We start from the raw sequence: 25,367 nt of genomic DNA on the forward strand, positions 1-25,367 counted from the left end.
CGCGTGGTTTGACAAGGTTTTGCCCAGGACGATTTCTAGGGTTTATGGCGCATCGCCCTCCTCGGGCGCGCGATGTCGACAAGATCCAGCAGCGTTTTCTCGGCAGCACGCTAACGCGCTGGATGATGCCACCCATGAAGTGGATTTCCGGCCAGTTCAGAAGCCGACTGGTAAGATTTCTTTGAGATTCACGTCATTGTCTTACTGCAGTTATGCATTGCCGTGTCTTCTAGAGGAGGCTGGGCGAGTCTTACACTCTTTTCCCTCAGCTCTGCCAAGTGGTGCTCGCCCAAGTTCGTCGTTCACTATTCTTGACTGCGTGTACTTCTTCTCGTAGACTTTCTACGTTCTCGAGCCATGTGTTGGCCCGCGGTATGGAATGCCGGCTCGTTTGGAGAGATTCTAAGCTCGCGGAACAGATCTCTATCGCTTGAGCTGAATTGCGGTTCACGACTGTGATGCACGGGCGGCGAACAAACCTTTTCTCGAGATGGAATTCTCTACAATAGGTGGGGACGTTTTTTTTTTTGGCTTGAGTCTTTGTTTCACTGGTAATTCAGGATGCCACCGTTCGCCCTTTGGAAAGACACAGACTGTAGCCGATAGCGATTCCAAAGGTATCACTTGTAGCTGTACGTGCTCTAACTCCACTTGAGGGATGGTCTTGCTCTGATGGAGGTTGATGCTCTTGCAATCGTTTCCTCGCACAGCTGACACTGGTTTAAGCAGGTAGTCCTCGAGCTAAAGGCAGATGGTACTGCTGGTATTCGTGATGATCCATCTGTGAACCATGCCCAAACAAGTTCTTGATCGTGTTCTCTTATACGGTTAGCATCTTGTTCTTCCTCCTTCCCCAGGTAAGCTTTCATTTTCATCAACTCCTATGTGGTTTTCTTTCCTTTTTTTTTTCAGAATCCTGGGTCATTACTGCGCTTCGTGTTTGCAACTGATGCCTTTAAAATGGTGACTGCTCCAAAGGAGAGCTACCGCGAGTCGATATCAGGTAGCTGTACTACATTTTGGCAACCGTGGAGACGAGTGAGCTTGACACGAATGACAGTTAACTTGATTTGCTTCTTTGGTAATGGAAGTGATGTTATCGATTTTATTTGCCTCAAGCTCAAGCTTCTAAACATCAGCGATTTGTTTATATTTCGTTGGGAAGTATATCTCCACCCCACTACAAAAAAGAGGTGGCCATACAAAAGAAGAAATCGTGGCACGACATTCGCTCTCACTCTACGATCCAATTGACTTTCTGGAACACTCCCTTCTGAGCATTGTAAGTGTACCTGACAGGAAGAAACTTTGTTATAGGCACACAAAGTCAGGCTTTCTTTCCAGTTACCTGCAAAGGAAGATTGGAGGGAGCTCGTCAGCGGCACCAGCCGGGAAGAGGTTCTGGCGCCTGGCCGTCTCCTCCGCATACTTTTGGGGAACCAGCACCTGGCAAGGACCTTGGATCGATCCAACCAAATTGTTATCGCAATGGTTTGATTCATACACCTGATCCAAGAACAACGAAGTGAGTGTGTCATCTTTAAAAAGAATGTAATAAAATGAGAGATTTGCTCAAGTTACCTCGCCAGCCTCAGCGTCGTCTGGTCGACCCGCAATCGCTGGCATGTCGTTTGGATAGTAGCACCAATTGACGCGAACCCACTTTGCGCCAGACTCGAGATCCTCCCACAGAGTCTGGAAAACTTAAGCTTGAGCGAGAACTAGAAATGAAAACTTGGAAGTACCTGAAGCCTTGCAATGTAAGGTGGGATCTCGGGCGACTCTGGACGAAACAGCGCGCAGTCTTTTATCTTGTACGTCCAGCCTCCAACGCAGCAGGAGCTATAGTAGACTCGCTTGTCCACCACCTTGGTAGGAGCTCCAACCCAATCGACGTGAAGGCAAACTTGGCCGCCCGAGTTGTCGGGCTGGGCTGTAGTCGCAGCGTTTTCGGCCGGAGACGGAGCTGGGGGCGTTACTTGCTGAGCTTCGGCTTGAGCTTCTTGAGCCTGTACCTGGGCGGCTTGAGCTTGAGCTTTCAGCTTTTCCATGGCCTCAATAACTTCCTGCGATGGAGCCTTCTGCTGCTGCGGCTGCTTGGATGCGTCACTCGGACCATTAGCCGACGTAGCTCCTGTTTGCTGAGGAGTCGTAGGCTTAGTTTCGGGTTTCCTGATTGGCATTTTGTTTGGCGTCCCAGAGCCTTTCTTCACGGGTCCATATCTCGGCTTCACTCCGTTGCACTTTGGACAGGACCAGTCGCCTTTTGGATACTCCCAAAATGGTACGCACTTGTAGTGGAAAGCTTTCTCGCAGCCATCGCAAACCACCACACTCGCTGTGTCCCTCACAATGCACTGGCAGAGATCGCACGGTACCAGCGTCATCATGTAGGCGTTGCTGACATCGCACATCTGCTGGGGTACATAGCTCTCGGCCTTTAGCTGTTGGACCAGCGTCACAAGCTGTTTGTGTCTAATCATCTGTGCTTGCTCGTCAATCTCGTCGTAGTCGTCAGATTGTTTCAAGTCGGCATCCGCGTCATCGTCGAGTGAGAGAGCATTCGGGGAAGTCAGGAGAGCTGCATTAAATGGATCCCAAGCTAAGCAAATGATTCAGAACGACAGAACAACGAAAATACAATATAAAAAAAAGGTACCTGATTGAAGCTGATTTCCATCATCCTCGGAGCTGTCATCGTCCGAATCCGAATCTTCGCCTTCAACTTTTACTTTCGCATCCTGCAAGGAAGTCAATGAGATAAGAGCACAACGAATGATAAACTCCGTTACCTCTTGAGGCCGAGGAGCCGGCTCAATGCTCCCTTCGACAGTTTTCCGGTATCCCATTGTTGATATCATGCTGTCGAGTGACTGCTTTGGCAGGAGACTGCTTGGTGATATCCTCGCAACCAAGGCGCTTAAGTTAGTTTCTGCGTCGTTCGCCAGTTGCATTTCTATCTCCGTTGGCGGCTTACCACCTCGCATCTGTGATAGCCCGGCCAGCACCAGAATTACATCCGCAGTCTTCCCAAGGATGTGGTTCACCCTCTCCTCGACCTTTTGCTTTGACTTTTTCGAGCCACCATCCACAAGAGAATCTCGCGCTCGTTTCCTGCTGTAAACCCGTGCAACCAGCTGAGGACTTCCCTGCTTGTCCACGATCCCATTCCCGTGTTTCAAATGCAACCCATTCGGAACTCTCGCGTCGGCGTCGATGAGCTCTTCGGGGTCCATTCTCGTGTCACGTAGCGACTTGTCTTTCTTTAGCACGTCCAGTTTCTTCTTGTTGTCGAGACCTGTAGAGTGATTTTCCATGGCTAAATTCAGCTACTCAAAATGAAGCTACGAGCTTGCGGCTTGCAAAGAAAAATTGGTTCCTGCAAAACGAAGAAAAGATTAAACTGTTTAGAAACGAAGATATATGAACCAAAACATTCCACCAAACCTTCTAAGCAAAGAAAAAGAAAACAAGAGAAAAACTCCACACAAACCAAACATCCTCACAAATCTGAGCTAAGTGGAAGCATCGAAAAAATGCGTGACGAGAGAGCTCGCGGGTAGCCAGCCAGCCTAGGGTAAAGCCAAGCTCACGCAGCACACACCTCTCCCAGCGCTAATCGCTCTAATCCTGCGAGAACAAGCGGTGCCCTACCAGGAATTCCCCAATGCCGGCAGCCGCTGCAGCGACGAAATCCCGGGTTACCTCATCGCGAAGCTCCCGATTCGGCCATGGCGCGCAAGCTCGACGCCGCCGCCTCGCCGCCGCCTCGCCCCCCGGCCCTCGGCCGCCCCGGCGGCGCCCGCCCTGGCTTCTTGGGCCTCTTCTTTTTCAAAAATTTGAAACGATTGATACCGCGGGGGCCTTTTTTTCTCTTCGTCTACTAAACCATTTGGGCTGTGGCAACTAAGTGCCCTCGCCAAAACCCACAACAGCAACTTCTACCCTCAAAGGCAAAAAAAAAAATTGCTGCCCTAGCCCTTTGGAGCTATGACGTTGGCTAGGGTAAAATCGCCCGAAAGGGTTCCACGTGGCGAAGTATAGTCTGCCACGTCATTGGGGTTTAAGTGCCAGCGTGTAGGGATATGGCGACGACGACGAGCATGGCGTCGCTCGCCAGCTCCATGGCGGGGCTCTCGCTCGGATTCTCGTCGAGCTCGGGATGGAATCAGCGATTGGCGCCGCTGCAAGCCTCTCCGGCGGTGAGTTTCTGGCTGCATTGCGCGTGATTCCGTGTGTGTTGGTCCAGATTTTGCCCATGGATTGCGCGGTGGCGGTGTGTTGTGCTTTGCATTGTTGTCGCGAGAATGTCTCAGGGCCTGGTTGGGAATTTCATGTTTTGGAGATCGTTCTCATCGCATCGAGCTCGGGAAGCTGAGATTTTTTTTTGTGGAAATGTGCTCCAGGGTGGAAGGCTGGCATCCAGACCATGCACGATCACAATGACGGTAAGCTCTGCTCTCGCAGCAATGTTTTCTTCTTTCTAGCTGATCAAAGCTTCTACTTGTATGCAGATAAGAAAATGGGAGCTTAAGAAGCTCAAGGAGAAGAAGAAAATGCACGTCCGCCTGGGCGACACAGTGAAGGTGATCTCCGGCAGCGACAAAGGCAAAGTTGGAGAAGTCACGAAGCTCTACCGCAAATGGAGCCGGATCATCGTCAAGGACGTAAACATGGTGACGAAGCATATGAAGCCCAAAGAGAAGGGCGAAAGTGGCCAGATCCTTCAAGTAAGCAAAGATCAAACGTTTCTCTCCTCGCGGCTTCGAATCTCTCCTCTCGAATTGAAACTTTGCTCTTTGCAGCTGCAAGAACTTGACTCTTTCTATCTTTCCTTGCTCGCAAGAGTTTTGACCCCTTTTTTTTCTTTTTCTTTTTTTTTGTTCAGGTGGAAGCTCCAATACACAGCTCCAACGTCCAGCTCTATTCCATCAGTGCCGAGGTTGTGAGCCGTGTGGGACACAAGGTCCTCGAGGATGGAACTAAAGTTCGCTACTTGATCAAAACCGGGGAGGTCATTGATTCTATTGAGCGCTGGAAGAAACTTCGCTTCCGGGACAAGGACAAAGACAAAGACAAGGATTCCAAAGCCGGGGAGCAAAAGAAATCCGACGGCGATAAGCAATGACGATTGGAAAATCTGGTGGACATTTCAGTCCGTAACTTTCCAGGGAACAAGCACACATCGTAATCCAAGGCTTTGATTAATTAAATGTGGTTAACAGCCATAGCGATGGGTTTTTCCCAATTATACGAACGCGATGAATCGATGTTTCTTCTCAGCTCTGCCATGTAACTGCGAAAGGCAAAACTCTTTCAGGGAGATCTTCATGGAACTTTCCGACTTACATGACTTCTGTGAGCTTGATCCTCCAGGGGGAAAGCCTTGGACGGAGTTGATCTCATGAGCTCCGGATCGAGTCTCCAGCGTCCTTGAAGCAACCAAACGAAAAACAGGATTTTGATCTTCAAAAGTATGAAACGAAAGAGAAAAACTCTCTCCTTCTCACCGACTTCCTTGAAGAGACTCCTTCACTGCGAGGCTGTTCATCCGCTCCAGCTTATCCTGCCGCGAGACACAAACGAGGAACTCATAATCTAATCCTCGAAGGAAAGAAGGAAATCATCCATCACGAACTATGGACAAGGAAAAAGAGGAACCATACCTTTTCATCTTTGCAACGATTCATTTGACGTTAATGACCGCTGCTTCTAGATGTCGAGTTCGTGATCTTAGCTGTGGTGGTACAGGCCTGCAAAGATTTACGACCAGGTGAGATTTACGAGAAAACAGAGACAACCACCTCCAAAGAAGAGTGGAGTGACAGGAAAAAGCTTATCTCAATCGAGAGACCGTGCCGCTGAAACTTCCCGACAACGCGAACCCTCTGGAAATCCAATCTATAGGTTGCCTCAAACCAAGAGATGTTGCGCGTAAGTCCCGGACTGTGGCGTTGTAGATGCGGGCTTGTCGTCGCGAGCCATGCTCACTTGCTCAAAGCTGGACAATGTGGATGTGCCGGAGTGGTTATCGGGCATGACTCGAAATCATGTGGGCTCTGCCCGCGCAGGTTCGAAACCTGCCATCCACGTAGCCTTTTTCGCCTAGAGGCCTGCATTGAGCGCGATGGCGGTGTGTTGTGCTTTGATCTCAGGGAGTTTCATGTTTTGGAGACCGTTCTTATCGCATCGATATCGAGAAGCTGAGAATTTTTCCTTGTGGAAATGTGCTCCAGGGTGGAAGGCTGTATCCAGACCATGCACGACCATAACGACGGTAAGCGCTGCTCTCTTCTTTCTAGCAGGAACTTTTCCTGATCAAAGCTTCTACTTGTATACGGAGCTCAAGAAGGTCAAGGAGAAGAAGAATGTGCGTCCGCCTCTCCGGCAGACAAAGGCAAAGCAAATGGAGCCGGATCATCGTCAAGGACGTAAACATGGTGACGAATGAAGCACATGAAGCCCAAAGAGAAAAGTGAAAGCGGTCAGATCCTGCAAGTAAGCAAAGCTCAAACATTCTTTTCTCTCCTCGCAACTCTTCCCCGTAGCTTCGAATCTCTCCTCTAGAACAGAAATTTTGACTATCTTTTCGTGCTCGCAAGAGTTTTAACTCTTTCTATCTTTTTTTTTTTCAGGTCATTTCATGTCCTTTGTGTTCTAGATGTGTAAGATGCTCGGCCTGCATTTCTGAGGTTTCAAGAGCTTGCTTCCACTCCCTACTAAATTTCTCTTCACATCCAGCTTCTATGAATTACTGGGAGAACGTTCTAAAGTTCTAGAGAAACATTGTGAGCCGTGTGGGAGTCAAGGCAAGATTCCAAAACCGGCGAGGAAAAGAAATCGGACGGCGATAAGAAACGACGATTGGAAATTCTGGTGGACATTCCACTCCGTAATTCTCCAGCAAATTTCAGACACTCCCTTGTATATTCGAATCTGCTCATACCGAAAACAACCAAGGAAGATCTGGGCCGTCCATGCGAGAAAAGGGGGTCAAATAAACCCCTTTACCCTAGCTATTTTCTCCAGGGGTTGAGCTGAGCGAGAGGAACACAATGGCGCTGGAAGACAGTCGTCGATCCAGTGCGCTGCCATCGTTCCTCTACAAGAGCAAGGGATTCAAGGCGCCAGCTCCGGCGCCAGCACTAGTTCCCGCCGCGGAGCCGCGGATCAATGGCGGCGGCGGCGGCGCTCTCCAATCTTCCAGGTTTCTCATCCCATCCCCAGACGAGTCGAAAAAGATCGCGATGTACTCGCCGGAATTCTATGCGGCGTGCACTGTCGGGGGGATTCTTAGCTGCGGCCTCACTCACACGGCCGTGACGCCTTTGGACATGGTCAAGTGTAATATGCAGGTAAGCTCGATTTTCTGGTTTAAAGCGTGTGGCTGATGAATGGATTCTTTGCTCAGATCGATCCCGCCAAGTATAGATCTATCGGCAGTGGATTTGGGGTTTTGTACAAGGAGGCTGGCCCCAAAGGTTTGTTCAAGGGATGGGTTCCGACGCTGTTCGGATACAGTGCGCAGGGAGCTTTCAAGTTTGGGCTCTACGAGTTCTTCAAAAAGTACTACTCGGACTTGGCCGGAGAGGAGAATGCGTACAAGTACAAGACTTTCATTTACTTGGCCGGATCTGCCTCTGCCGAGTTCTTCGCCGATATTGCGCTGTGCCCGATGGAGGCCGTCAAGGTCCGGGTCCAAACCAAGCCCGGATTCGCTAATGGGCTTCTCGATGGCCTGCCAAAAATCACGAGGGCTGAGGGCGTTCCTGGGTATGTTCTTGTCCTTTTTCTTTTCTGTTCCTTTTTAACACCAGCTATTTCTGTGCTCAGACTTTACAGAGGACTGGTGCCTCTCTGGGGACGCCAAATTCCATGTAAGCTATCCAACTCTCGAACGCAAACACGACGAAAGAAATGGTTTTTGCTGACTTGTTTGTGACAAATTCTCGTTTCTGGCAGACACGATGATGAAGTTTGCATGCTTTGAGGCCACGGTCGAGGCGCTTTACAAGTACGTTATTCCCAAGCCCAAGGACGAGTGTAGCAAGGTGGAGCAGCTGGGTGTTAGTTTTGGTGGCGGTTACATTGCTGGAATTTTTTGCGCTATCGTCTCGCACCCTGCTGACAACCTTGTCTCGTTCCTCAACAATACCAAGGACGCAACCATTGGCCAAGTCTGTATCCTTGTTTGCTTCTTGTTCTTGCGCTTATTTCGTTATCTTTTGCTCCAGGCCGTCAAGAGCATGGGCCCGGTGGCTCTCTTCACCCGGGGGCTACCGCTGCGTATCGTGATGATTGGAACACTCACTGGAGCACAGTGGGGAATCTACGACGCCTTCAAAGTCTTCGTTGGACTGTAAGTTTCTCGCTCTCATCTCTTGTGGGGAAATCTCAAATCTCTATTCCAGGCCGACCTCTGGAGGAGTTTCGAAAGCTCCCGAGCAGCTAACCACGCCGCTACCACTTCCCTCCGCCTAAGGGCAAAGGATTCTTTTATGGCGAGACGAAAGAAAGGACCAAGTTTTGCTCTTCATACCCCCCCACCCCGGATAACTTATTGATGATGAACCTTTTGAATACTCCTATATATTGATCATATTGGTGCATTGTTTGGTAATAAAGCAAGAGTCTTCTTAATTGGTTTTTTGTTTATCTCTTAATGGTTTTATTCTCCAATATACAACAGTTCATTTCAGTCTCACAGTGCCTGGTGTTCAGCATCCAATTCCTAGATTCACTACAGTTGCAATTGTGGTCCTTTGCTCTTCTGAATGGCAAGTGCTTGCATGTCTGTTTTTTGTTGTTCTTCCTCTATCGCACCCAAGAAATCACAGAGCTCAGTGGAGCATTAATTGGAAAAACAGCATTAAATATCAATGGTGCAAATAATACAACTCTAATATTTTTCTAAAAAATATTAATAAAAAAGAAATTCAAAAATAAGAATTTATAGAAATATCATTCTGTGAGGTCCAAATGAGGTCCAAGTGTATAACTACGATACCATATACTAATATTAGTGTAGTAGGATTTTGGTAGCGATCGGATTGGTTTCAATTTGGATTATTCACTTTTGTATATAAGTTAAGATTTTTGGGTTAATTGATATGTATATTTTTTATATTCCTTTTTTATACTCCATACACTCACATTGGTAAAGTTGAGGGGTATTTTTGATTGTCCCTAGGGAGTGCTTGGATTTAAGGTTTTTATTTAGATTTAGCTTTTGTATTGTTTAAATTTAATTTTGTTCCTTCCTTTCAAGATTTTGGTTTAAATCTAGCTTTTGCATTGTTTAAATGTCTTTTTCCTTCTAGCTTTTTTCATTTCTTTTCTTTTTGCTCTTTTCTTTTTATTCATCTTTATGGCAAAGCAGTAGTCTCCTCCTCTTTTAATTCTAGAGTAGCAGTTGGTGCAATTGCTTAATACTATGCAATTGCAATTGAACAACCAAACTCAGTGGATGGCAGCATTTACGGCATGTGGTATAGCTCCTTCTACAAATCCTCACATTCGGCCGAAGTTCTTTCATGGGAATCCTAAGGATGATGTGTACCATTGGTTCAATCACTTCACAGTGATTGCCATATATCATTCTTGGAATGATGCTTGACATTTGCATGAGTTTCTCATATGTTTCCAAGGGATGGCATGTGGTATAGCTCCTTCTGCCAATCCTTATATTCGGCCGGAATTCTTTCGTGGGAATCCTGAGGATGATGTATACTATTAGTTCACGGTGATTGCCACATATCACATGATTGTGATGATGCCTTCCAACAATTGCATCGTCTTCATTAAGGGCCATTTGAGTCGATGATGCAATTTGGCATTTTTTTCTTATGCCCTTTACTTGGCATAAGATTATTAAGAGCCATTTGAGTCAATGATGCAATTTAGCATTTTTTTCTTATGCCCTTTACTTGGCATAACATTATAAGACATCGCCTCTTCCATTTCTCGTTGCATGTCTTTCAACTTCATTTAAGATCCTGAATTTGGACTTCCCGAAAGGTCACCCAGCCCAGTACTATTCAAACCCAAAGACACTTAACCCCAAGTATCCCAAGACCCTTAATCAATTGGAAAAGGGGGTGCATTATTATTCATGGGCCTTTTCCCTTTATATTTGAATCCTATGGACTGTTTCTCAAATCGTTCTCTTTGGTTACTTACAATCCACCATATTTCCCTGCAAGTTCACGCCCTTATGAACGGAAGCTGAGAGCCGCAACTCTCCCGAGAGCCTCGCTCTCTTGACACCCTACCTTTCGGGTCGAGCCCAGTGGGAACGACTCGAGAGATGATCCATGGGGTTCAAATATAAAGGGAAAGGGCCCATGAATAAGAGTATACCCTTTTTTCCAATTGGTTAAGGGTCTTGGGATACTTGGGGTTAAGCATCCTTGGATTTGAATAGTACTGGGCTGGATGACCTCTCGGGAAGTCCAAACTCATGAGCTTACACTCCACTTCATGTGGGAAATGGTCCTGTTCTAGTGAAGGTTGATGTTCCTGCTGTTCAAGTTCAAGGACAAGGGTGAGAACGTGGTCGTGGCCATGATGTTTGCTGTTGGTCATGTGATAAATTTGGTCACACTTTTCGATGTTATCGGCATTTTTTGGATTGGCAGTCATCATTTCCTGAGTGGAGACCTCGGCGTCAACAATGTCCTGTTGGTGCTATTATAGTGGAAGGTCTGAACACCAAGATGCATCTGGGAAATGAGGAGTCGCACAAGTAATAGAGGGATCTTGCGTGAATAAGTTAGTGACCCCTCTATCTTTCTTTCGAAAGTGTCATGAAGAGGTTCACTCGGCATCAATTCACTTAGTGTTTACTTTCCAAACTTATTTTTATAACAAGAGGTTTCCTATTATTCTCTCTATATTTGGTTGATACAAGTTTGAGTTTATCTTCTATTGCTTGACTTATTCTCACATATTGCTATCTATATTTGCATTGTGCAGTAGAGCCAATTTTCATTCTTTATCGCAACGGTTGTACACATGCATATACACGGGATGAGGCAGACCTAGTTGTGCATGTGGGTGATCTCGAGCTTGGGTTGCAGTCATTGTAGGTGGTGCTAAGTCAAGCTTTTAACCTCATCCTTGGTATGGATTGGTTGCAGTGCAATCATACCAAATGTGACTTTGATGCTTCTCCCCCTTATCTTATACTTTTTTATATTTCATCCATTCCTCTCACTTTTTTACCTCTTTGTCCTTTTGCTTCTACTTCTACTTAAATTACTTTTGTCTCCTCATTACTTCCTTATGTGTTTCTGTTTTGTTCTACTCTTCCCTTTTCCAATCCCTCCGACGTTCTTTGTGTTGTAATGGTTGACCGGCTCATGAAGGAGTATGCTGATCTCTTTGAATTTGACCTATCGTTTGGGGCCAAGATTGCTACACATCATTTGATTCCAACCGGGGATGCTCGTCCAATCAAGATTTTTGTTCATCACTAGTCACCCAAAGAGATCAAGATTTTACATATAAATGTCAAAAAGATGTTGGAAAAAAGTGTTATTCAAAAGTTATGAAGTTCTTGGGTATGTTTGTGACAAAGCCTAATAGGAGTATTCGTTTCTACATCAACTATCATCTGTTAAATGAAGATCCCTTCGACGAACATTTCAGAACACCATGGCTTTACGCGAGCCTCGTGGGTACTCTCCCTGCTTTCCATCTTTGGGTGCTCTAGCCATGGGTTTAGAGTGAGGTTCCGTTGAGCCATGCCAGATATCCAACTAAGTAGTGCCACCCACACTTGGACTGAGAGCATCGATCATTCGATCTCTCGGGGGAACTAGAGCCGGCTCTTGAACACTTCACCAAGCTACCCCACTTGATAGTCCGTATTCACTTTAGCTTTGGCCCTCCTAATGGCTATCCCATCACCCAACACCTGGGTACAGCCTTCCTAGGCCAAACTGGCTTTTCCTAGCCAAACTAGCTCCACTAGAGTCCTCCCCCTACTATACTTTTGGAGCTCACCAAACCTCCTAGGGTCTGGGAGATGAATGCTTTGGGCTTTCACCCTCTCAGACTCGGACTTGAACTCAGACTCGAACTTGGTCTCGGCCTCGGCCTCGGTCTCAGTCTCAGTCCCGGTCTCGATCTCGGTCTCAGCCCCGGTCTCGGTCTCGGTCTCGACTTCAGACTCCATCTTGGGTCCTTCTCGGACTCCATCTCAGATTCCATCTTGGGTCCATCTCAGACTCCATCTTGGTCCATCTCGGATTCCATCTCGAACTCCATCTCGAGTCTATCTCGGACTCCATCTCGAGTCCATCTCAGACTCCATCTGGGACTCCATCTCAGGTTCATCTTAGACTCCATCTCGAACTCTATCTCAGGTCCATCTTGAGTCCATCTCGGACTCCATCTTGGACTCCATCTCGGTCCATCTCGGACTCCATCTTGGACTCCATCTCGGTCCATGTCAGACTCCATCTCGGACTCCATCTTAGACTCCATCTCAGACTCCATCTTGGACTCCATATTGGGTCTATCTCGGACTCCATCTTGAACTCCATTTTGGACTCTATCTCGGTCCATCTCGGACTCCATCTCGGACTCCATCTTGGACTCCATTTCGGACTCCATCTCGGTCCATCTTGGAGCTTTTAGTCCAAATGTGTTACGCTTGTTTGGCTTTCGATTTGGCCACTACCACGTGGCACCTTTTCAGCTCCACTTTGGGGCTTAGGGATTTGTGTCTCACAACTCCATCACCCATAGACGAAGTTCGATGTCCTCATCGAACAATAAACCATTTTGTAAAGTAACACCAGCATGTATTACCTTTTCCATCCTTGGCACTTAGCCAATATTCATCAATGGTTTGACACCAAAGGCCTGCCATGCCTTGTCCAGCCTCTAAGAAGTATAGTGTCTCTAACATAAAGACTTATTTGACCACCTTAGGTGGTTCTCTCCTTTTTATTGGTTTAACTTTCCCTAAATCCATTAGAAACATCTTCTCTAGTTCAATCCCACCACTCATTCTCGAGTAGTTTTAACTTCTATTGACATAACCAATTCACCTTGGAACTTTTAATTTTGACTTCTCGAAGTCAATTTCTTTGGTGTCTCCAACACCTTTTATTGCACATATTGTGCAACTTCACTTCCCCATCCTAGGAAGTTCTCCACTTGAGGGCACCATCATCCTCCTTTTTTTTATGCCACTTTTGGCACCAAGTTCCAGGTATCGTAAGTTGTGCTAGAGTTGTCCACGGACCTATCATTTGGCCACTTTGCCGCTCCCTCCCTTGGAGCTTTCATATTTGCCAACTTGGAGCAATTGGGAATCCATCCTTGGAAGCACACTTCCTTTCTCACCATCCGTTAACATTCAACACATTGTGTTCCATGTTTAACTTTGTTATTTGGATTCCTTTTAATGAACTCCATGGCCCACACTTGGCCATTAGTCTTTTGCTTTTATCCATTGATTGTTGCACTAAGCAACATAGGATCCCTACCTCCATTCTCAAGGTATCTTTTTGGTTCCATAGCAAAGGCTCTACTTTGCTAAGTCCAAAGGATGTTCACCACTAGTAGGTCTTTTTAGCATTTTTTGCTACGGGCTTTGTCCACGGCCCAACTTTGCAACCCTCCCATAAGTATCTCCTAGAGACTATTTTCTTGGACTTACTATACTATCGTATTGGCATAACTGATTTCCCTTTAGGTGTCCTTCCCATTTGGTCACCTTGACCAAGCCACACCATTATCAATAGTTCAACTCATTTGATCGTTGCCAAGGGTATCTTCTACACGAACTGGACACTCCTGAGAGTTTATTTGAAGTCCTGGAAAGAAGTTCATGTTAAAAAAGTTTAGACCATTACTGCACTCATCTTCCTGCTCTGCAACTCGATCGGAGCAGCCTCATCACCAAAGAACTGAAGGCTGAAGAGATTCCTTAACCCAAACAAAAACTTTGTTCTTGTTTAGCTACAAGATCACCTAATGATCTCATTTTGACCCCTTAACAAGTTTACCAATAGGAACTTGGTCTTCCAGACCCTTTTAAATTGTTGACTATGACCCTGGGGGCATCCCCCACACTTGGCGGTGCGCCCAAGCTAGCCCTTTCGGCTAAGGATCCATAGTAACTGAGACTAGGTGTCCCTATCTCATTCACCACGTCCTTGGTGCCCTTTGCACCAAAGTGTTCAAGTTAGATATGTTAAGCTTTCACTCTAAGCAATCTAACTGTGCATCATGGCTCCGAAGCATCCCCCGCTTGGCAGTGTGCCTAAGCCAGTCTCCTTACTGAGAGTCCATGACTACTAAAATATGAGTGTCCTCATATTCCAAACCATCACCACGCCCTAATGATTTGGGATTCAAACCCAAGCACTAGAGGGTTGGGACTCGAACCCAACCTCCATATATGCATCTATGGATGGCATCACTTTAAATGCCTAGCATAACTCCCCACACTGGTGCACCGATTTATATCCAAAGCATGTTACGGATCATAGCTTAGGAACCTAGTCCCTCCAAATTGCCAAATCCCCTCACTGGACAAGTCTATGATCATGCATGGACTCCTCCATGCTTGGCTCCATAGGCCACCCCTTTTGATGTTAGCACCTTCAACTAGAGGATTTGTTCCTCTGACTTACCACTCTCGCTTAGCAAGTCATCTGACCAATGTAACATGATTTCATGCATAAACGTGAAAGTCCTTGACCATCAACTTTTGTTCAAAGTTATCCCTTTGAACACTCGGGAACTACTTCCCCAACCTTGATAGTATTGCCTTATTGCAAGCTTCAAGACCACACTTTTGCTACGCCACTCTGATTTCACGCATTGTAGTACTTAGAAAGCCAAGTGTAAATGGTTCATAGATTACCAAGAATTGTCTTTAGGAACCTTGAAGGAACTCTGTCCCTTAGCTTGCTAAGGCCTCTCCTTTTGCAAGCTTTCTAATTAACATATGGTCTAACATAGACAATTCCATGCCTTAGACTCCCCATGGCACCATGGTTGCTAGTAACAATATGCTCGAGCGCCCACTTGATTCTCCACTCTCAATTAATATAACCACCTTTGGTTATGTTCTTCGATTCCTATGGTTTGGTTCTATCCTCTTACTACTTGCTTTTGCTAGCTTTGCCAAAATTCCATTTTTAGCTGTCTAATTCAAGTAGATGGACTTCTCTCATCTTCGCAACCTTAGACATTTAGATAGCACTTTATATCCATCATTTGCTAGGGACTTAGTCCCTTGGGCCTTATCTATTGCCCTTGCGACATCAAACACCACCTCCTAGTGTTCTAGAGTGTTTGGGTGTCCCAATGATGGCTTCTTTGACAATGAGCATTCCCTTTTACGACATTGACTTACTATATTGCAATATAAATAATTTATCCCTCATAAGGGTATATCTAACTTCTTTATGCCATTAAAAAGTCTTAGGTAGCTACCTTCTACCAGTTTAACCAATTATTTTGCACTTTTTGTTTAGTTGCCTCATAGTTGTTAAGTCTTACAACTCATTGTTACATCTCCATCATTATCTAGGTTACCACACTCCAACCACATGCCTTCCAGTTTAGGCTATGCCATTCCCATTTCCATTAGGATTCATTTGGGAAGGGGTTCTCGTGAACTCGCCAACTTGACTTTAAAGCATCATGCTTTGGCATATTCAGTGTTTGCACACCATCAGCTCCACGAGGCTGCCTTTATGACACTTTTTATTTATATCTAGGTCTTTGCCAAGACCAATACTACCAACTATCCGTTAGCACTACACCATATAGTTTAGACACAATTTTGTATCAAAGTTGCTTTTTTTTAGGAACATTTTTCCAATAACTTTAGTATGGCACATTTTGCTATCAATGAGATACCCACTGTTCTCACACTTGGATCTTATGATCTTCCCCATCGTTCGTGGGGCACAATGCACCTCAGTCCAAATGCTTTTTACTAATCCCTTAAGACCATTCTTTGACTCTACTTGAGTCATCTAGCATTTTTGGACTTTACAATTCGATGACCCATAAGGTCCTATTTGAGGTGCTAGCTCGCTGGAATACAACTTCTTGTATTCATATCCTACTTACAAGGACCATCTTTGCAAGTGTCATTCCAACAATTGATGTTGTTTTCTGGGGGCAACCTTTGCCCCTTAGGACTACTTATCCATATGATGAGAATACCAACTCATCTTTTAAGTACACCCCCAACTCCTTGGGTTGTTCCAGCATAGCCTCGGCTACCATTTCAAGAACTTATATCCTCTTCCGTATTTAACCTTCCACAGTCATTAATTCTGGTCTTAAATTCATGAGCACTAACCTGAACTATATGAGGATAATCTTGTGACTCCTTTATTGTTTTGGAGTTTTTATTTTTCCCGTAATCCCAACTATAGTTGTTTACCACAACTACATTAGTCAGTTTGCTGAGTCAAACATTTATCTGGATCACATCCTCAACTCTTGTGACTCCTTTATTGTTTTGGACTTTTTATTTTTCCCATGATCCCAATTATAGTTGTTTACCACAACTACATTAGCCAATTTGCTGAGTCAAATGTTTATCTAGATCACATCCTCAACTTTTTGAGGAAAACCTTATACTGTTCCCAAGATCCCGAAGTCGTACCATTACTGGCCCTTTTCTATCCACCACCTCACGTACAAGTTCACACATGAACAGTAATGGAGAGCCATGTCTTCCTGACCTGCTACTCCTCATGGATAAGCCCACTCCTAGGACTTTCCGATGCCAACACCAGTGGTGATATACTTAAACACTAATAAAGGTTAAATTAAGGAACAGCTCCAATACCAAATTGTAAGCGACTAAATTTTTCATTTTACTTTAGTCACTTAACCACACCTCCGCCCATTTAGAGGAGTCTCATTCACAACCTGTCCATGGCCGAGTTTGCTTGCACTGCCACTAGGACAAGGTCCACAAGCCCGACCACTAAGTCCCACTGTCCTCTGGGACTTTTTCACCACATGACCGTATCCTTGAGAGGATTGCTCCTATTCCATTTTACAGTCTAGGACTTTGGGACAACATTTTAGAACACCATGGCCTTACACGAGCCTCATAGGTACTATCCCCGTTTTTTGCCTTTGGGTGCTCTAGCCATGGGCTTAGAGCGAGGTTCCGTTGAGCCACACCAGGTATCCAAGTAGGTAGTGCCACCCACACTTAGACTGAGAGTATCGACCATTTGATCTCCCGGGGGAACTAGAGCCGGCTCTTGAACACTTCACCAAGCTACCCCGCTTGACGGTCTGTATTCACTCTAGCCTTAGACCTCCTAGTGGTTATCTTGTCACCCAACACCTAAGTACAGCCTTCTTGGGCCAAACTAGCCTTTCCTATCCAAATTGGCTCCACTAGAATCCTCCCCCTACTATACTTTTGGAGCTCACCAAACCCCCTAGGGTTTGGGAGACGAACGCTTTGGGCTTTCACCCTCTTAGACTCGAACTTGGACTCGGACTCAGTCTCAGTCTTGGTCCCGGTCTCGATCTTGGTCTCAGTCTTGACTTCGAACTCCATCTCGGGTCCTTCTTGGATTCCATATCGGATTCCATCTCGGGTCCATCTCGGACTCCATCTTGGTCCATCTCGGACTCCATCTTGGGTCCATCTCGGACTCTATCTCGGTCCATCTTGGACTCTATCTCAAACTCCATCTTGAGTCCATCTCGGACTCTATCTCGGTTCTATCTCGGGTCCATCTCGAACTCCATCTCGAACTCCATCTTGGTCTATCTCGGACTCCATCTCAGATTCTAGCTCGGTCCATCTTGGACTCCATCTTGGACTCCATCTTAGACTCCATCTCGGACTCTAGCTCGGTCCATCTCGGACTCCATCTTGGGGTCCATCTCAAACTCCATCTCGGACTCCATCTTGGTCCATCTTAGACTCCATCTCGGACTCCATCTTGGACTCCATCTTGGACTCTATCTCGGTCCATCTCAGACTCCATCTTGGACTCCATTTTGGACTCCATCTCGGTCCATCTCGGAGCTTTTAGTCTAAACGTGTTACGGTCATTTGGCTTTCGCTTTGGCCACTACCACGTGGCACCCTTTCGGCTTCACTTTGGAGCTTAGGGATTTGTGTCTCACAATTTAGCAGCAATCTGAGGTTTTGAAAAACTTCATGCATATCTACATAGTTCTCGGACGTTACTAGAAGGTGATCATGCTGTTGTTATTTCATTATTGAAGCGGAAAAACTTAGTTGGTCATACTACTTAGTGGGTTATGAAACTTTAAATATATGATTTTTAATGTTGTCCATTTATAATTAATATTGATGCCCTTTCTCAAGCTCCTCTTCCTTCTTCGCTCTCTTCTCGTTTCTAATGAGGTTTATGAAATTGAATGCTTCGAGATGGGTTTGAGAATTCTGTATCACTTATTGATGACTTGTCATTCCGGCATTTACATGCTTAATATTGTCTTAAATACAACCTTCTTTATTTTATAAGGACAAATCCAAATGATCATTTATGGTTGGTAGTGCCTTCTATCTTTATTCTATGGTTTCTCCATGCCTACCATGATTCTCCTATTCTATGTGGGTATGTGGGACATCATTGTGTGACCGAGAAGTTGCACAAGTGTTTCGATTAGCCAGAAATGTGACGTGGTGTTTTTCGGTATATACGTAGCTATGTTTGCTACCAAGCTTGCAATACTTCCCCTCGTGCTGCAGACGGTTAGAGTCAATTGCATTTTCATGTCCATTTGAGTTGGTGGCATTTGATCTTGTGGGACCTTTTTCACAATCAACTGTGGGCAATGAGTATGTTATTATTACTTCCAATTATTTGACTCGTTGGGTGGAAGTTGATGCTCTTGCTAGTGCCTCTACAATTATTGTTGGATACTTCCTCCTCAATCGAGTGGTGTTCTAACATTCTTGTCTGGAGTGAATTCTTTTGGATAATAGTCCCACATTTATGGCTGAGGTATTTCATATTTTGACATCTCAATTAAGGATATGCCACACTTTCACAAGTGTTTATCATCCACAATGAGACAGTTTGGTGGAACGGCTTATTTAGACATTCAAAGGGATGTATGTGAAATTTTAACATTTGAATTAGGATGGTTATTTGTCGTCTTTTTAATATGCATATGTCACAGGGGTGCAAAGTTCTATTGGTGCTTCACCATATAAATTTCTATATGATCATAATCCAATATTACCAATAGAGCTAGGTTTACCTTTATGATTGCCACAAGGTACAGATGCTAGGTCATAGAATTAGTATTTGACAAGCATTCTTCCACTTGTCCAAGTAGAATTTGCCGAACACCTAGGCCATGTACAAATGGGATAACAATGGTGCTACAACTCCTTGTAAGCGACTAAATTTTCCATTCTACTTTAGTCACTTAACCACACCTCCGACCACTTGGAGGAGTCTCATTCACAACCTCCATAAGTCTAATTTAAGACTTGGGACTTGCTAGCCCCAAGGATGGCATCCATGCCACTCAACATTTGCACTCCGCCCCAGTGCTCCATGCGTCCAATCCCATGACCGACACTCAAAGGTACCACCGACATGGCAGCCTGTCACGCTAAGGCCATGCCCAATCACCTTTGCCACACTGGTAATCCAATACCACATGCATCCCAATCTTGGCTCTCCAAGACTAGGCAAACCATCCGTGAGTGGTCATCTCAAATCCACTCTTTAGCATCCTAAGGATGCCCACCGACAAGGGGAATAGCCTTCCCCAATATCCCTCTGTCAGTCCCTACTAAGTCCCTTTCTACCCCTGGCCGTGTTTGCCAACACTGCCACTAGATCGAGGCCCACAGGCCCGACCACTAAGTCCCACAGTCCTCTGGGACTTCCTCACCATACGACTGTGTCCTTGGTCACTACCCCAAAGGATTGCTCCTCTTCCTTTCCATAGTCTGGGCCTTTGGGGACAACATTTTGAAACACCGTGGCCTTACGCGAGCCACCTAGGTACTCTCCCCACCTTCCGCCCTTGGGTGCTCTAGCCATGGGCTTAGAGCGAGGTTCCGTTGAGCCACGCCTGGTATCCAAGTAGGTAGTGCCACCCACACTTGGACTGGGAGCATCGGCCAGTCGATCTCCCGGGGGAACTAAAGCCGACTCTTGAATACTTCACCAAGCTACCCCGCTTGTCGGTCCGTGTTCACTCTAGCCTTGGACTTCCCAGTGGTCAGCTCATCACCCAACACTGGGTCTGGCCTTCCTAGGCCAAACTGGCTCCATTGGGCTCTAACCCCCACACTCTCCCTACTATACTTTTGGAACCCCCTGCAGCCCCCCCCCCCCGGGGGACGATCGCTTTGGGCTTTCACCCAACTGCCTGTATTAGTATTCGGACTCGGTCTCGGTCCTGAATTTGGACTCGGACTCAGTCTCGGTCTCGGTCTTGGTCTCGGTCTCGGTCCCGGTCTCGGTTCCATCTCAGACTCCATCTCGGACTCCATCTCGGGTCCATCTCGGACTCCATCTCGGGTCCATCTCGGACTCCATCTCGGTCCATCTCGGACTCCACTTCGGGTCCATCTCAAATCCATCTCGGACTCCATATCGGACTCCATCTCGGACTCCACTTCGGGTCCATCTCAGATCCATCTCAAACTCCATATTGGACTCCATCTCGGACTCCATATCGGACTCCACTTCAGGTCCATCTCAAACTCCACTTTGGGTCCATCTCGGACTCCAACTCGGGTCCACCTCGGACTCCATCTCGGACACTTCCACGTGTCATGTGTTGGTCCTTTTTGGGTCCCTTTTTGGAGCCTTGCTTATTGCTCGCTTCGTGCTCGTTCCTTGAGCACTTTGTTGGGAGTTCCACTCTTGCTCTCGACCTTCCAAATCAGAGCTTTTAGTCTAAACGTGTTACACTCGTTTGGCTTTTGCTGCGGCCACTACCACGTGGCACCCTTTCTGGCTCCACTTTGGGGCCTAGGGATTTTGTGTCTCACAACTCCACCACCCATAGACGAAGTTCGATGTCCTCATCGAACGGTAAACCATTTTGTTAAGTAACACCCGCATGTGTTACCATTTCCATCCTTGGCACCTAGCCAATATTTGTCAATGGTTTGACATTGAAGGCTCACCATGCCTTCTGCATATTCGTCAATGGTTTGATACCAAAGGCTCACCATGCCTTGCCCATCCTCTAAGGAGGGTAGTCTCTCCAACTTAGAAACTAGTTGGACCACATGTAGTGGTTCTCTCCTTTTATTGGTTTAGTTCTCGCTAAACCTCTTAGAGACCCTTCTCTAATCAATCCCACTACTCCTTCTCGAGTAGTCTCAATTTCCATCTATTGAACGTTTGCACCTTGGAACTTTTACTCTTTGACTTCTGGAAGTCAATTTCCTAGATGTCTCCAACACCTTGCATTGCACCTATTGTGCAACTCCACTTCCCATCCTAGGAAGTTCTTTACTTGAGGGCACCATCATCCTTTCTTCTATTTCGTGCCACCTTGGGCACTAAGTTCCATTTATCATACTTTGTGCTAGGGCTGTCTATGTCCTATCATTTGGCTACTTTACTGCTCCCTCCCTTGGAGCTTCCACTTTTGCCAAATCAGAGCAATTCAGAATCCATCCTTGGAAACACACTTCCTTTCCCGCAATTTGTTAGCGTCCAACACATTAGTGTTCCTCGCCTAACTTTGTCACTTGGATTCCTTCCAAGGGATTCCACAGCCCTCTCTTGGCCACTCATCTTTTGCTCCTATCCGTTGATTGTTGCACCAAGCAACACTGAATCTCTACCTCCCTCCTTGAGGTATTATTTTGATTCCATAGCAAAGGCTCTGCTTTGCCAAGACTAGGGTGTTCACCCCAAGTAAGTCTCTTTAGCATGTTCTGTTGTGGGCTCTATCCACGGCCCAACTTTGTGACCTTCCCATGGGTCTCTTTAAAGACTACTTTCCTTAGACACACTATGCCATCGCAATGACATAGCTCATTTCCCTAAGGTGCTTTTCCCACTTGGTCACCTTGACCAAGCCACACCACCATCAATAGTTCAAATCAACACTTTGAACTAGGAACCTTATTCCTTAGCCCAAACAAGGACTTTGTCCTTATTTAGCCACAAGATCACCTAGTGATCTCACCTTAGCACCTTAACAGGTTTGCCAATAGGTACTAGGTCTTCCAGACCTTTAACTTGTTAACTACGACCCCGGGGGCATCCCCCACACTTGACGGTGCGCCCAAGCCAGCCCTTCTGGCCAAAGGTCCATAACAACTAAGACTGGGTGTCCCCATCTCATTCACCGCATCCTTGGTGCCACTGGCACCAAAGTGTTCAAGTTAGATATGCTGAGCCACATTAAGCAATCTAACTGTGCATCACGACTCCGAGGCATCCCTCGCTTGGCAGTGTGCCCAAACCAGTCTCCACACTGAGAGTCCATGACCATCGAAAAATGAGTGTCCTCATATTCCAAACCATCACCACACCCTAGTGAGTTGGGACTCAAACCCAAGCACTAGAGGGTTGGGACTTAAACCCAACCTCTGTATATGCATTTACGGACAGCATCACCCAGGATGCCTGGCGTGACTCCCCACACCTGTGCACCAACTTATACTCAAAGCACGCTATAGATCACAGCTTAGGAACCTAGTTCCTCCACACTGTCAAGTCCTCTCACTTGACAAGTCTGTGATCATGCATGGACTCCTCCATGCTTGGCCCCATGGCCCACCCTTTTTGAAGTTATCACCTTCAACTAGGGTATTTGTTCCCCTGACTTGCCAATCTCGCTTTGGCAAGTCCTCCGACCACTGTAACATGGTTCCTGCACAAGGGTGAAAGCCCTTGATCATCGACTTTCGTTCAAAGCCCTCTCTTTGAACACTCAGGAACTACTTCCCTCCACTCGATTCTCCACTCCCAGCTGGCATAACCAACCTTGGTTATGCCCTTTGATTTCTATGGTTCGGTTCTACCCCCTTACTTCTTGCTTTTGGCTTCACACCTTTCCTTCGGTCATTCTCCTCCAGACCAGGAGGATAGCTTTGCACTTTCTATCATGCCTTAGCAAGTATTCTTAGGGATGAACCTACCCGATAGCCTAGGGAGTGGTTCCTCAATCCAGGTATGCTCACCCTATAATCCCACACATCGAGATTACGTTGTTGCTTATGGGCCTTTACATGCCCATCACTAGCCTTGCCAAAATTCCATTTTTGGCTTTGTCCAATTCGAGTAGACAGTCTTCTCCTGTCTTCGCCACCTTGGACATTTGGATAGCACCTTCTATCCATCATTCGCTAGGGACTTAGTCCCTTGGGCCTTATCTATTGCCTTCGCGACATCAAACACCACCTCCTAGTGTTCTAGAGTGTTCGAGTGTCCCAATGATAGTTTCCTTGACAATGAGTATTTCCTTCCATGACATTGACTTACTATATTGCAACATAAGCAACTTATCCCCCGTAAGGGTATATCCAACTTCCTTATGCCATTAAGAAGGCTTGGGTAGCTACCTTCTACCCGTTTAAACAATTATTTTGCACCTCCTGCTTAGTTACCTCATAGTTGTCAAGTCCTACAACTCATTACTGTTGCTTCCACACCTCCATCATTATCTGGGTCACCACACTCCAACTGCATGCTCTGCAGTCTAGGCTATGCCATTCCCATTTCCATTGGGATTCCTTTGGCAAGGGGTTCTCATGAACCCACCAACATAGCCTCAAGGTATCACACCTTGGCACATTTGGTGTCTCCACATTATCGGCTCCACGAGCCTACCTCTATGACACTTCTTCTTTGTGTCTAAGTCTTTGCCAAGACCAATACCACTCTTTCTCATGCCAACCATCCGTTAGCACTACACCATAGAGGTCACACACAACTTTGTTTCAAAGTTGTTTTCTTTTGGGAACACCCTTCCCACGACTTTAGCATAGCACATTTTGCTATCGATGAGATACCCTCTGTTCTCATCCTTGGATCCTATGATCCCCCCCATCCTTCGTGGGGAACCACACACTTTAGTCCAAATGCTTCTATTAGTCCTTTAGGACCATTCCTTGACTCTACTTGAGTCATCCAGCAGTTTTGGACTTGGTTAATCCACAGACCCGTAAGATCCTACTTATCGGGCACTAGCTCACTGGAATACACTTCTTGCATTCATGTCCTCACTCACAAGGACTATTTTCACAAGTGTTACTCTAACACTTGATTTTGTTCTCTGGGGCAACCTTTGCCCCTTAGGACTACTTGTCCATTGTAAGCAACCAAAGGGAACGACTTGAGAGACGATCCATGGGGTTCAAATATAGAGGGAAAGGGCCCATGAACAAGAGTGCACCCCCTTTTCCAATCGGTTAAGGGTCTTGGGATATTTGGGGTTAAGCGTCCTTGGGTTTGAATAGTACTGGGCTGGGTGACCTCCCGGGAAGTCCAAAACTCAGGAGCTTACACTTGGTATCAGAGCTGTTCCTTAGTCCAACTTTTATTGGTGCTCAAGTATATCACCACTAGTGTTGGCATTGGAAGGTCCGAGGAGTGGGCCTATCCTTGAGGAGTAGCAAGTTGGGAAGACATGGCTCTCCATTACAGTTCATGTGTGAACTTGTAGACGAGGTGGTGGATAGAAAAGGGCCAATAATGGAACGACTTTGGGATCTTGGGAACAGTGCAAGGTTTTCCTCATTGAGTTGAGGATGTGATCCGGATGAGCATTTGTCTCAGCAAATTGGCTTAGGTTGTTGTGGTAAACAACTAAAGTTGGGATCACGGGAAAAATAGAGACTCCAAAACAATAAAGGAGTCACAAGATTATCCTCATATAGTTGAGGTTGGTGCTCATGAATGTGAGACCAAAGGTAATAACCGTGGAAGGTCAAATACGGAAGAGGACGCAAGTCCTTGAAATGGTAGCCGGGGCTACCTTTAATAAATGCTGGAACAACCCAAGGAGTTGGGGGTGTATTAAGTGGATGAGTTGGTATTCTCATCACATGGACAAGTAGTCCTAAGGGGCAAAGGTTGCCCCCAGAAAACAAAATCAAGTGTCGGAGTAACACTTGTGAAAATAGTCCTTTTGAGTAGGACCGGAATGCAAGAAGTGTATTCTAGTGAGCTAGTGCCTCACAAGTAGGACCTTACGGGTCGGTGGATTAACCAAGTCCAAAATTGCTAGACGACTCAAGTAGAGTCAAGGGATGGTCCTAAAAGGACTGATAGAAGCATTTGGACTGAGGTGCGTTATACCCCACAAAGGATGGGGGGGGATCATAGGATCCAAGGATGAGAACAGAGAGTATCTCATCGATGGCAAAATGTGCCATGCTAAAGTTA

General features: G+C 46.1%; 3 protein-coding genes, 1 long non-coding RNA gene and 1 other non-coding gene across 10 annotated transcripts; 4 read left to right on the plus strand and 1 right to left on the minus strand.

The window, feature by feature from the left end:
* The first annotated feature begins 109 nt into the window (after positions 1-109).
* Positions 110-1,106, plus strand: LOC112345566. Of its 4 annotated transcripts, none has more exons than XR_002992093.1 (5): positions 110-170; positions 234-509; positions 561-678; positions 730-857; positions 913-1,106. It is a non-coding gene; the product is annotated as an uncharacterized LOC112345566 (long non-coding RNA). The 4 variants fall into 4 exon arrangements; XR_002992095.1 differs by having other exon boundaries at positions 234-372; positions 420-509; positions 730-1,106; XR_002992094.1 differs by having other exon boundaries at positions 234-281; positions 338-509; positions 730-1,106.
* Positions 1,107-1,129: 23 nt separating this feature from the next.
* On the minus strand, positions 1,130-3,757 carry LOC9630951. 3 transcript variants are annotated; one of them, XM_024672617.1, is made up of 7 exons: positions 3,655-3,757; positions 2,793-3,379; positions 2,660-2,741; positions 1,746-2,581; positions 1,582-1,695; positions 1,349-1,506; positions 1,130-1,292 (listed from the first exon to the last, which is right to left on the minus strand). In XM_024672617.1, the coding sequence occupies exons 2-7, from the start codon at positions 3,315-3,317 to the stop codon at positions 1,235-1,237; spliced, it is 1,773 nt and encodes a 590-aa protein (XP_024528385.1). In that variant the 5' UTR covers positions 3,318-3,379; positions 3,655-3,757; the 3' UTR covers positions 1,130-1,234. The 3 variants fall into 3 exon arrangements, with proteins under 3 accessions (XP_024528385.1, XP_024528383.1, XP_024528384.1); XM_024672615.1 differs by having other exon boundaries at positions 1,746-2,602; XM_024672616.1 differs by having other exon boundaries at positions 1,746-2,602; positions 3,706-3,739.
* Positions 3,758-4,049: 292 nt separating this feature from the next.
* On the plus strand, positions 4,050-5,274 carry LOC9630952 (50S ribosomal protein L24). The gene is made up of 4 exons (XM_002967612.2): positions 4,050-4,202; positions 4,407-4,448; positions 4,515-4,730; positions 4,889-5,274. Exons 1-4 carry the CDS (start codon positions 4,086-4,088, stop codon positions 5,126-5,128), a joined length of 615 nt encoding a protein of 204 aa, XP_002967658.2. The 5' UTR covers positions 4,050-4,085; the 3' UTR covers positions 5,129-5,274.
* Positions 5,275-6,010: 736 nt separating this feature from the next.
* Positions 6,011-6,092, plus strand: TRNAS-CGA. Its single transcript has one exon. It is a non-coding gene; the product is annotated as a tRNA-Ser (tRNA).
* Positions 6,093-6,997: 905 nt separating this feature from the next.
* On the plus strand, positions 6,998-8,646 carry LOC9633094 (mitochondrial phosphate carrier protein 3, mitochondrial). The gene is made up of 6 exons (XM_002967613.2): positions 6,998-7,355; positions 7,412-7,773; positions 7,834-7,877; positions 7,963-8,177; positions 8,235-8,359; positions 8,412-8,646. The coding sequence occupies exons 1-6, from the start codon at positions 7,056-7,058 to the stop codon at positions 8,479-8,481; spliced, it is 1,116 nt and encodes a 371-aa protein (XP_002967659.1). The 5' UTR covers positions 6,998-7,055; the 3' UTR covers positions 8,482-8,646.
* The last annotated feature ends 16,721 nt before the right edge of the window (positions 8,647-25,367 follow it).

This window comes from Selaginella moellendorffii, unplaced genomic scaffold (genome assembly GCF_000143415.4).
Source record: "Selaginella moellendorffii unplaced genomic scaffold, v1.0 SELMOscaffold_9, whole genome shotgun sequence".
Taxonomy (NCBI): domain Eukaryota; kingdom Viridiplantae; phylum Streptophyta; class Lycopodiopsida; order Selaginellales; family Selaginellaceae; genus Selaginella; species Selaginella moellendorffii.